The 12,780-nt window shown below is 43.4% G+C and overlaps 1 protein-coding gene across 1 annotated transcript in view; it reads right to left on the bottom strand.

The window, feature by feature from the left end:
- Positions 1 to 8,012: 8,012 nt before the first annotated feature.
- The window catches only part of LOC124595270 (toll-like receptor 4), a 104,649-nt gene continuing 99,881 nt past the window's right edge, over positions 8,013 to 12,780 (bottom strand). The window contains exon 6 of the mRNA XM_047133945.1: positions 8,013 to 11,338. Within this exon, the coding sequence (XP_046989901.1) occupies positions 11,090 to 11,338 (249 nt within the window). The 3' untranslated portion in view covers positions 8,013 to 11,089. The remainder of the gene's footprint in view (positions 11,339 to 12,780) is intronic.

Below are 12,780 nucleotides of genomic sequence, written 5' to 3'. Positions count from 1 at the left end.
TTTGTCACATAAGCTACAGTAAATGAACGCAACAATTTCCAATCATACAGTTTCTCTGTGCTCTATCAAAACAAAACGTTTTCGAAGTTGCGATCCGTTTTGGAAATTTAAACTCTTGAGTTCCTTTGTTGTAACATGGTTGACATCCGTTTATTTGTTTTCTCGTTTGTGTGAGACCTCTATGTGGTATCACGCCTGCTCTCACTACTCATCACACTTACTTGCGATGGTAATATATTCTTACCACCTGACTTATATTCGGTAGCCAACGCATAGTATGACAACTGCCAAGACTGCAGAAACAAAACAAATGTTTCAATGACCAGATGGACAGTTCGTAAAGTTGTGAAAAAAAAATGGGACGAGGTAGTTTAGTACCCGGCTCGCCCACTTTGGGGTCCAACGGTTTGACCACTTAACCACGACGCCATGGCTGGTGTACTCTGCTCAGTGTTACATTTGTTATTATTGGACCGTTCACTGTTCCTATTTTGCTTTTTTTTCATAGTTCAGTACACCCTTCGGTTCTTGGTTTATGTTCAGATTGCTGCGATATCTGCTGGGCCATAGTACCACTAAATCTGATAGGGGGGGGGGGGGGTGCGATGGGGAGGTTCTCTTGTCTGTAGAACAGAGCCCGCGAGCTCAGTCGTAGAGTGTACCATGGCAGCCCAGGCTGGGTTGTGTCCACTTGCTCTAGATGAGCCAGTCCGTTTGATGCACGCTAGCACGGGTTGGCAGCGGGCGATGCACGCCCCTGGTAAACAGTATGAATTGCGCTGTTAACACACAGCGCTACATACCTTCAGCGCTCCCTAACACCATGTGCTGAAAGGAATGTTCACTGTCAAGCTAATGTCAACATGGTTCCGCATAATGTATCATGAATGATTTTCTTGCCGTCTCTTTAAATCCGACTTCAGACACGTCATCCAGTGCCTCGTGTTTCATCGACGCAGCCTGTACTCAGTTTGTTGAGAGGGGATCCACTGCTGAAACACGCCATCAGTCTGTTACTCACCCATATTGGTCATATCACTGTGGGCTAGTATTTGTTTGGATGCCGCACCTCACTTATATTTTAACTTTAGTCAACTGATGAGCAGTTTCTTTTTTGGCTAATGGATACTTCTGCTTTCTACTGAAAATTAAGCGGGTGCAAAACCATATGATAGTAAAATTCATCTAGGTATCTGCAGTTCAGTTTGTGGAATGACTGCATTTAAATAAGGCAATTCGGCAGCTGCAGAGACCATTACAATATTGATTTCTAGTTCTGTGTGTGTTACTAATGTCTTACGTTTGCTTTCAGTACAGTACTGTACAGAAATCACTGTACGCATGCTTGGAAACAGACAACTATGTTATTCAGAATGAGATTTTCACTCTGCAGTGGAGTGTGCGCTGATATGAAACTTCCTGGCAGATTAAAACTGTGTGCCGGACCGAGACTCGAACTCGGGACCTTTGCCTATCGCGGGCAAGTGCTCTACCAACTGAACTTGCCCGCGAAAGGCAAAGGTCCCGTGTTCGAGTCTCGGTCCGGCACACAGTTTTAATCTGCCAGGAAGTTTCAACTATGTTATTTACTGGTAGTTTTACATCAGGCGCGGCCAACATTTTGGCTCGTGAGCCTTGCCCAGGCACGAGTGCCAAAGCGCTCAGCCTCGCTTCACATTTCCCCCATTGCCACGCCGTGCCGCCTGGAAGTGAGGAGGATGAAGAGTGAGAAAATGCGAATGCACCGCATTTAAATGACAGTGCAGTCGCACTGCATCCTATTTGGTTTTATATTTCACATTTCTCAAAAACAGGTAACAAACGAAACACATTGTCATTATTATTTCGTTATTTTGGCGTGCTGGAGACGTAATATAATTTTTGTCTGGTACAAACTGTCTACTTACGGACAGACACAGACAATTACAAGGAGTTTCGCACTCAAGTTGCCACGTCATCGTCACTTATTTAGTTTCACAATCGAAAAAAGATCTTTCGCGCAAATATGTCGATCGAAATATTATAACGCTTTTGCAACTTTACTATGGAGCTTGGAAAAGAAAAGTAAGCGTCCTTGACGGTTTTAACGTAAAAACATTTGTCATTAAAACTGGAATTACCTTGCAGATCAATCAATTACATTGGCATATGCACAGGAGGGCTTTTAACTGAAACGGCAAACGATCTCAAAAACAACACGGAAACAGATGTAAGATTGACACCGTCCTCAAAATCTTTATAAAATTATTCTTGTAATTCTTTCAAGGACGCAATGAATTCTTCAAGCCTCGTGTTTTCTTTAATAGCAGCGAGCTTAGGGAAGTGGACTGTCTCTATCAGAATGTGTCCCTTCTACAACTTGATTTTCTTTTTATATGCATCTCCATCAAGTCAGAAAGAAGTTATCTTGCTGTGTCTTACTGTGGACAGTGTGCAGTCTAGTGCACTTAAAATTTGAAGTCTGAAATCCAATCTGGATGTTCTAATTTTCGTTTGTGCGCTCTTTCTTCCTTCCTAAATTCTGCAGTAGCAATTTTTATATCGAAAAATCGTTCCAAACATGCCCCTTGACGTAACCATCGTACTTTATAGTAACATATGAAGTCTCCAAACTCTTCGTTCAGTTCCACTGAAAACGGTTGCAACTGTCAGTGAAATTTTAATTTTTTTACGACTAATTTCTTCACGTGCTACAGGCCTGCAAATTTAGCACATAGTGCTTTTTTATGTACTGTACAATGAAACCTATCTGTCGATCGTTGTGATTTTTTGCTCTTTCATTGTCATTTAAATCTTTAAATTCTTTCTGCATGGTACTGTAAAGTCGTTATGCGAACTGAGAATTCTCATCCTTCCCTTCTGTCATTACCATTCATTTTAGAGGATTGCGACGAGAGGTCACTAGACTGCCTCTTTTTGTGCAAACAGCCATTGGACCTGTGAATGTCCTTCATACCACGAACAGATAGCGAAGGTAAAACAGCGCTGACAGCATGATTCTGCTGAACTCCGCACCGCAATGCTAAATGAAATGTCGAGCTGTTCCAGGTACTTCCGGAAAAGAACATGCCGTGGCCCACCCTTGGCTCGCGCACGCTGCTCTATTTTACATCTTAACTGGAGATAAATAAATATTACTAGAAAGTATTGCTGAAGAAATAGTTACAGAATGATTTATCTTGTTGAGAATGTTTTCCTTATTACGCGCGTACGGAAATCTTGAAAATGGTTCAGGTATGCGTATCTGTCAAACAGGAACTAGATGGCTGTTTCACGATAACTGGGAGAGTTAAAGTTAGACATTATGCACTAAATGATTTGCCAGAACGTGGTTGTTGAAAAAATGTGTGCTTTTAGGGTTATCTTTATCGACAAAGGAGAAACAAGACTGGTCGCAATACTAAGCAACTCTTTGTCATGTGGAATTATTGTGTGACTGTTCACCTCAGACTCTGTTCTTAAGCTGAGAAACTTTCATCAAAATGTGTCAGCTGAGTACCAGTGTACGAGCCTGATGAGACTTTTAACTCACGGTGTGTGGAGTGGTAGTTCAGCACGAAGGTGGCTCTGTGTACTTTGAACTACTTTTTCGTGCCATGAATTTAACGTAAACCACGACGTTTATTTCAATAGTCTCGGTCACAAAGTGTTGCTCTTTCCGCTACGTGATGGAAATGGTGAAGACACTCCAATCTTCCACTGTGACGCCACTCATGTACAGAGGACTGCAGGCATACGTTTCTGGTTTGATGAACTCTCAGGCTCAGCTGATTTACTTCATCTTGTAGTCCGATTCGAAGTAACTGACATTAGGCAGCTAGCGTGCTGAGGAGCTCCCGCTCGCCAGTGAGAGCTTGATGGCTTCCACTGTGTTGCAGCTTCCGTTGCGTAGCGGTTTTTGCCTGCCAGTCCTTAGTGAGCTGCTGCAGCGAGACATGTAACGTCTGATTTTGCTTGCTTTTCAATGCGTGATCAAAGTAGACGCTATAGAGGTCTATGGGATATGTGTATATAATTTTGAGGGGCGCCAAGTGTAGATACCTCTTCATTGTCAGGGTGGTGATGTGGACCTGTAGACGTCTTTCAGCGCTAATGAAACGTGATTAGCGTGTTAACATTTGTTGGTTCAGATTTACAGTTCAGTGTATTCTTGTCGACCTCGGCTAACACCTTGTGTCAATGATACATTGGAATTCCGCTGACTCCTGTGGTCAGCGCGGCTGGTCATCAAGGCTGCAACCCCACCAGTTAGGCCCAAGTCTTGCAGACTGCCGTCTGGCTGTCTATTGGCAAAGTTGTGGTGCGGCCTCTGGGCTGCATCCAGCCCATGGCTGGCTTCAGTTCAACCCACTAAAGACATTCTGGGTGAACCTAAATTGGATATTTCCTCAAAAACACGAGTTTTGAGGCCTAATTTGTTGGCATGACATGCTGGGAAAGAGGTGGCATGTGTATTGGTATGTTACCTCATAAACATTAGCGCTAAAGACACTGCATTTTTGAGTTTATGCGGTAGTAGCATTGTTCTTGTGTTATATTTATGTGGCCTGTGAGCTTGGGTAAGTATGTGAATTAGGCCCTTGTGTCACTAAACATTGCCCATGCTTGGTTTAGAGCGTCCTTGATTCCCCTCTGGAAGATAAAGATGACCCACAGTGACCCATTAGGATGTCCATAGTCATGTAGTCAGATAATCTTAGTCTCACGTGACAGGTGGGTACCCAGAAGGGCCTGCAGCGATGATCAGGAGCAGAGGCACTGGATTGCCTGTGGTGTCACCGCCAGACACCACACTTGCTAGGTGGTAGCCTTTAAATCGGCCGCGGTCCATTAGTATACATCGGACCCGCGTGTCTCCACTATCAGTGATTGCAGACCGAGCGCCGCCACACGGCAGGTCTAGAGAGATTTCCTAGCACTCGCCCCAGTTGTACAGCCGACTTTGCTAGCGATGGTTCACTGACAAAATACGCTCTCATTTGCCGAGACGATAGTTAGCATAGCCTTCAGCTACGTTATTTGCTACGACCTAGCAAGGCGCCATTCCCGGTTACTATTGATGCTGTAAAACATGTACCGTCAAGAGCGATGTTCACCATTTATGGATTAAAGTTAAGTATTCCACAGCTACGTCCTTTTTTGCTAGTCTAATTTCCTTGACCTGTTCCAGACCTCACGCCAGCCTGCGTGAGCTAAAACGCGTGCCTTTCGGCTTCCTCTCATAGTGGGTTGGCTCTCTTGCCAATCCACAACATTGCCCTCTCACCAAGCAGTGACTAGGAAATTAGTGTCATAAGAGCCGCTGGAATTACTGATTTGGAGGATCCTCATTCTCGCCATTAACCATGTGGTAGGCCGTGACCAACCTAAATTCCTCTAGTGGCAGATCGTGGTTACTTGGACGTTGCCATCTTGGGAATAGCAACCAGCATGAGGAGTGCTGAAACGTCTAACATATGGGTGTCACCACACAGTAATAATAACTGAATTGAGTGCTATCAACACGAATGCCATCGGACCTAATGGCCAACTGAATTCAGAACTGGAGAACTGGGATGTTTATGAGGACTGGCTTGTGGTAATGACGTGGCAGCCTGTTCCTTATGACCAAATGTGGCCCGATTCTTTACCATCGTCAGCAGTTCTCGTTCGACCGTGTTAACTTAACAAATTGTTGCATGCTCTGAACTGCACTGTCTGGTCTGGCTCTGAGCATTATGCGACTCAACTTCTGAGGTCATCAGTCGCCTAGCACTTAGAACTAATTAAACCTTACTAACCTAAGGATATCACACACATCCATGCCCGAGGCAGGATTCAAACCTGCGACCGTAGCGGTCGCTCGGTTCCAGACTGTAGCGCCTAGAACCGCACGGCCACTCCGGCCTGCTTTCTGGTCTCTGAAATACGTTATAGTGTCTTGTTGCTTCATGTCACAAGACTAACAAATACGTGTGCATGCCTCTCTCTCAGCTGACTTTTTGCTCATTGTGTAACTTGTGGCGATTGGTGCTGAAGTAGCTGTGTGTGCTCATGTATGCGACTGACTTACAGTGTTCATTGCTTCTGCTTCATAGCTACAGGGTATGTTACCACCACTGCTTGGTGTTGCATGAGGCTGTCTTAGTGTGAACTTAAAAAAATTAGTTTCTTGTCCTTTTCTGTTCTGTGTCTTAACATTATGTTTCACGAGATTTTTTCGTTGGTAGAAACTTGAAAGCAATTTTCTAACACCTAGGATGGTGCGACTGTAAGGCGACTGCCTGTGGGCAGTACTTGTGATAAAGTACTTCTGGCCTTAAACGTGACGTGTTAACTAATTTACATCAGACTATAATACCAGTGAAAATGCCTGATAATATTTTGAACAACGGGAGAAATGTAACTCCAAGGGGTCTAGTCATCAATGATTTGCTTCAGCTGGATTGTGCATACCTGAAGTAACATGTGGACTGTTCTCTTCGCCGAGTTCACCTCATCAGCAAGGCTAGCGGCAGTGTTCCATGGCATTAGCGTGGTGACTGCTTAGCTGATTAATTTTTTATCCAGAACATTTTTGTACATGGTTCCTCAGAAATGCAAGTAGTTTCGCTTTTTTATTTTTTATTTATGTTCTTCTGACAGATATTGTACTTAAATAGTGTCAAATTTATACATGCAGTTAAGAGAAGACGACTATTTGGGATCAGTATCGTGTTCGTCTAGTAGACGCGCATAATTAGGAGCCAATCATTCTAAAATTAAACCTCCTGTTTCCATTGAGAGAATTCACAATTTTTTCCTTCAGCAGTTTGTAAACGTTTTCGTGAACAGATGTATACAAAGTTCTATAATGACTGAATTACAGTGAATGTGTAGTTTTCGCGGCTGAGGTCGAAAATTATTTCTATGACGACATATTGTTTCAAAGACGTAACTTTGTAGAGAATGTGTAATTTACATCTGCAAGTTCACTGTATAACCTCTAAAAGGATTTGCAAATGCTTGAGATTTTCTCAACTTACCTTTTACCAACAACATTTATAAGGAGCAGTCAGATGAAAAACATACTCGTGCGGTCTGAGGCATCTTGTCACGGTTCGCGCGGCTCCCCCCGTCAGAGGTTCGAGCCCTCCTTCGGGCATAAGTGTGTGTGTTGTCCTTTGCATAACTTCTAAGCTCCATAAATATGGAAACCACATGGCGTGAGATCGCGACTGTATGGAGATGTGTAAGGGCTTTCCAGCGATGCTTACAAAGCGCACTCTAAAAACCTTCGCAGTAAGTGGACGGACATCATCCTGCAACAGAATGATGCAGTCCGTCGGCATTCCTGGACGTTTGGCCTTGATGGTGCGTTTTTTGCAAGTTATTTTTAACGTATCGCTATGCGTTAATTGTGGCGCCGAGTTCCAGGAAGTCAATGAGCAGAGGGCTTTTTCAGTCAAAGAAAAAGCTCGTCATGACTTCCCCCGAGCTGGCGTGCCTATTTTTTCGACTGCGTTGCAGAAATTTTGTTGGGAAGCCCTTGCACGTCCCCTGTTCAGTCCCGATCTCTCCCCATGCAACTTTGATACTTTTGGAGCCCTGAAGAGGGCCGTTAATGGCTTCGCACTAAGCAGTGCACGCCTGTGTACAATCATGGCTCTGTAGGCTACCGCAAACAATTTTTCGTAAAGGCATTGACCGATTTGTCGCACGGTGGGATAACTGTACTAACAGTTATGGCGATTACTTTTGAAATAATATACAGTTTACATTCTTTCTTTTATGTGTCTCCTTTTCATTTGGCTACCTCTTACATTCTACTCTGTTTTTCATTTCTTCTCTGTCTTCCCACTTCTTCTTACCTTGACTGTTACACTTCCAAGTGCGTTTATTCGGGTTGAAGAATTTCTTATATTATCAGCAAAATACTGAAACGTTTCTTTTTAGAAAAACACACACTAATCTACTGTCCTAATTTATTAGGGGCAAAAAGGTTTCTCACAGGATTTATAATTTTAATACAATAATAAGTTGCTTTTAAAAAATTTACTGATCATACAAAAAGTTTAATCATTACAACAACGACATATCCATACAATGTTTGTGTAAAGAAACTGAGAGATCTTTTTGGGCTCTCTAAATCTCAAATTTAGAGAGCATCGCGTAGCAGGATAACAATTATTAGTAGGGGCGGACGACTCCAAGACCTTAAGCGCATGAACTAAAATCTTTCATGAGACTTGTGTAACTTAAGGTGGGAATTCAGTAGGATTTCCACAGGGAGTTAAAATATAAATATACTCTGAATACTGTGTACGCGCGCACATGTGCACGCGCACGCGCACACACACACACACACACACACACACACACACACACACACACACATCGAAATATTAAAATCACGTTCACTGTCAATTCTAAAACCGACCATAAAATTTTTTCATGGAATGAATCAAAAGCATGCCGGTTGCACAGGTAAGTGTAGCTGGCCGATCGCTGTACTAAAAATGGGTGAGCCGCTGCTCTGTATCACATTAAAATCCTCAACATGAAATCTTAGGTTAGAGTCTTCAAATATACAACATTTTAATAGCTTTATCAAACTCACGTCGTCGTTAACGAAAATAGACGACAGATCTGTATTTACATTTGCTTCTGCCATCTTGTCAAGGTTTAAAATGCACGCAATTAAACTGTGACGTACATTGATATTCGCAGCCACAAGCGTCACATACTGGAGGGTCCCCTCGTCAGTGTACGACGCCGTGTGTTAGTGGACAGCACCAAATTTGAAGACAGGTGAAGGTTAGCCGTGCGGTTAAAGGCGCTGCAGTCTGGAACCGCAAGACCGCTACGGTCGCAGGTTCGAATCCTGCCTCGGGCATGGATGTTTGTGATGTCCTTAGGTTAGTTAGGTTTGACTAGTTCTAAGTTCTAGGGGACTAATGACCTCAGCAGTTGAGTCCCATAGTGCTCAGAGCCATTTGAACCAGGTGAAGGTTACTTCCTGCTGTCTCAGAGACCAATATGAGGTACATCACGGCCGGACAGTTGGGTTCACCAAATCCAGTCCACACCCCCTCCTTTGCCATCCACTCCTCTTTCCATTATTGTAGGACTCTCTGACGTAAGAACGAGATGGCAGACTGCAGGGGAATGGCATACTGTTTTCCCTGCAGGTCTCCTTGATGCTTGATCTGCTTCCTCATTTTCTTAGAATTCCACGTCCCATGTGATACATGTCTCCCCTGCTGTTGTAGCATTTCTTTTTGCATTTTTTTGCGTCAGTTTCTTTGCTGGGTTGTAAGGCGCTAATACAATAGGAGCAGATGAGAATCTTCGTCCTTTAATGGTGCCCCATCTGCTTCATTGTTTTCAGGGTCGCCTCTGATTCTGTGCTAGATGCATTTCATTCAGTGGGAAGGCGAATTGAAAACGTAATCAGGGAACACATTTGAACAGTCGAGAGACTGACTCATCAGTGGATGCTATATAAAATCGTGACAAATATTTTAATGCTATAAAATAATGACTTAAAAGTTAGATATGGTGTGTAAGAAGTAGCACAAGCACCAGTGTTACGTTTCGCTCCTTGGGTCATTTGACACAAATGGTTACGTGCGTCAGATGTAAAATTTCACGAAAGAGATATCTCTAGCCCACCTTCAAAACACAGCAGCACCAATAGTACGTTTTATTCCTGGGAATCCGGAGCCTTTTTGTAGAAAGGGCCTAATGGGTACAAGACCTACGATTCCGTTATATAGAGAGATTGTGAATCTACTTGCGACGTTATGAATCGTATTTCAACACCACTGCGTCTTATCAGAACAGATAACATTAAAAGTTCTTAAGGGTTGACACTTGTATGTCATTACCCATAAATGGTTACGATCTATTAAAAGATAGAAATTGCCGAAAGAGAGACCATTTGCCTATTTTCAAAAACACCACAGAGTTTCGAAGCTGGATTTGTAGTGAAGATTTTGCAGCAGCTCCGAGAACACGAAAAGGCCGTAGTGATTGCGCTTGTACGGCGAAAGACATTTATTTATTTCGAGAACTGATAATGTGCGAGAACGAGTGCCATTGACACTTCCATTACAAGCATGGTTTTGTTGAATTAGAGATTAAGTATCGCTGGCAAGTGTCATAAAGAAGGAACAAATGCAGCGGCAGATAGATTTAAGAATATAAAGTTCAGATGGAGCTCAGTGAATATTAGGGCGGTTTAACAGGGCGACAATGCAAGGGAATCAAGAGAAAGAAAAGGAGCACACTAAGGAACGTCTTACTTTTGCTGCACTCGTGCAAACACCAGTTGCAAAACGTGTAACCGAACGCCTACGACGTAACAGCTGTGGAGCATGCCCAATGTCGAGACGGCGTAAGAAGATACCTGGCAGTACACAGCACTGTTGCCAGTTTTCAGCTTCAAAGCGCTAACGACTGCAGTAGCCATCTGAAGGGCTATGAGAACGCTGGGGCGTTGCCATAGAGATGTACACATAATCGCGTTACGTTATTGGTTGAGGCGGGCCCGTGAAAACGCCACGTGCAGCCCACTGCCACTGTCTGGGGTCTACTTAGGCCGATTGAACCGTAGCGCAACCTCCAGGGCGAATTTACACTTTTCAGTCTCAGCGTATCGCGCCATTGGTGAGAACTCAGCACTGGCGGCTGTCTGACATACGTCTGGATACGAGAAACCGTGATTAGTGGGCCATTGGGTTAGAATTTGGAAGGAGAGGTATTCTGTTGAATAAAAATTAATCTAGCTGTATATGATCGAGATGGCTTTTTTTCACCCCAGCTGGAGGTGATATGCCTCATAGTGAGGTTTTTACCACTGATGTAACGACACTACATACATATGTGGTATATAAATGACATAAAATTACATGGCGAGTGTTGTGAGATTTACCGACAGTTAATCAGTGCTGCGAAACGTCATTATTACTTGTGCAAACTGCTGTAGTGGCCGAAATGTGGGCGTGTTTGACACAGCGATGCAGCAGTACAGACCGGGGAATTTTATTGTAGCTAAATCTGGCGGCAAAACTTAGGGCCATTGGCGAGAGCCATTACTCAGACTTCAGTCTCTCGACGAATGTAGACATCAGCGAGGGTTGCGAGTGGGAGAGACAGGTGGGCCGAGCGCCTGCTGCAGCCTGTGGAACGCCTGCTCCGCGTACTGCGGGTCGCCCGGCTGGTGCCACTCCAGGTAGGTGCGGGTGTCCATTGTGAAGCGCAGCTGCCGCGGCAACGCCGAGCGTTCCAGCGGCTCCAGCTCCAGCAGGATGACGTAGTCACGCTGCGATGGATCCAGCGTGCGGTGGTTCGCCAAGGCCATCTCCCATAGGCACCACTGCAGCATACAGAAAAGTATAATTCTATATATCAAAACAGACTCTTTAAAAACTCTCATAACTGGCATAAATGAAAGTTACAGTGAGAATTTTATATATATATATATATATATATATATATATATATATATATATATATATATATATATATATATGTGTGTGTGTGTGTGTAATTTCATCATTACACTCAACATTCTCTATCTCTTCCCGGGCTCAGTGCAGGTCCGCCGACAATATTACGGATCTGGTTAATAAAAGAAATGCTATTATATTAGGTTGTTGCAGAAGTTCGTAGCATTTTTCCATAAATTTAATAAACACAACAGATACAAGTAGCTGAGGCTTTAGTCATCAATAGTATAGTCTCCTTCACTCTTTCGCAACAGCGGCTGTAGAAATTTTTTGGTTTTGAGGCGAAGAACTCGTCGAGCAATGTTCGGAGCGCATTTTCTTCAAAAAAAGGAAGTTCCTGGAAGGGTGTTCGATAGCGGAAAAGGTGAAAATGTGAGGACGCAGTATCAGGTGAATAAGGTGCGTGCAGTATGACTTCTCAACCCAACTCCTGTGTAATGTTTTTTGTCAGTCTGGCAGAATGCGGTTGGACGTTATCGTGGGATACCATCACTTCACGCAGTCTTACTGATTGTTGTTCTTGGACTACGTCTGGAAGACGTCTCGGTTGTTGACAATAAATGTCAGGAGTGATGATTAGACCTCCGGCAAGCAATTCGTAGTACACAACGCCGTCGCTGTTGCACCAGATGCATAACGTTATATTTTGTGGATGCGCGCAGCTCTTTGTACGAGGAGTTGCTGCTTTGCTTTTGCTCAGTCATTCATTTCTTTTCCTTATGTTAGCATCAAGACACCATTTATCGTGTCCAGCAACGACACAAGATAGGTATGGTCCGTGTTGTTCACCACCCAATTGATGAGGAGCAAGCAGAGATACAAACGCTGATTTTCGTGATTTTGGCTTAGAGCATGGGGTACCTTTACACCCCAGTCTGGAAACTTCTCAATTGTATGAAAATGTTGCACGATTGTAGAATAATCAGTTCATCACATTTACCATTTCTAGATTATACTGACTTGGATTATTTTGGATTAGTGCTTTTAAACGATCTTCATCAAATCCTGAAGGACTTCCTGAACGTGGAAAGTTACTAATGTCAAAACGATCCTCCTTAAAAGGAGCAATACATTTTCGTGCCATGCTCTGTCCAATGTTATTATTCCCATACACGGCGCAAATTTCATTGGCTGCCTGCACTGTTGTTACCCCTCTACTGAACTCAAGCAGAAGAATATGTCGGAAATGTTCCGATTTTCCCACTTGGCATCCCATTTTCTAGGGTCTACAGCGCCTCTCACTATCTCTAAATGACAAAATGTCAATATGTAAACTCAAATAGTAACAGTGAATCATAAATGAAAAATG

The sequence above is a fragment of the Schistocerca americana genome, chromosome 2 (genome assembly GCF_021461395.2).
Source record: "Schistocerca americana isolate TAMUIC-IGC-003095 chromosome 2, iqSchAmer2.1, whole genome shotgun sequence".
NCBI lineage: Eukaryota > Metazoa > Arthropoda > Insecta > Orthoptera > Acrididae > Schistocerca > Schistocerca americana.
This window is presented reverse-complemented; position numbering and strand designations above follow the sequence as displayed.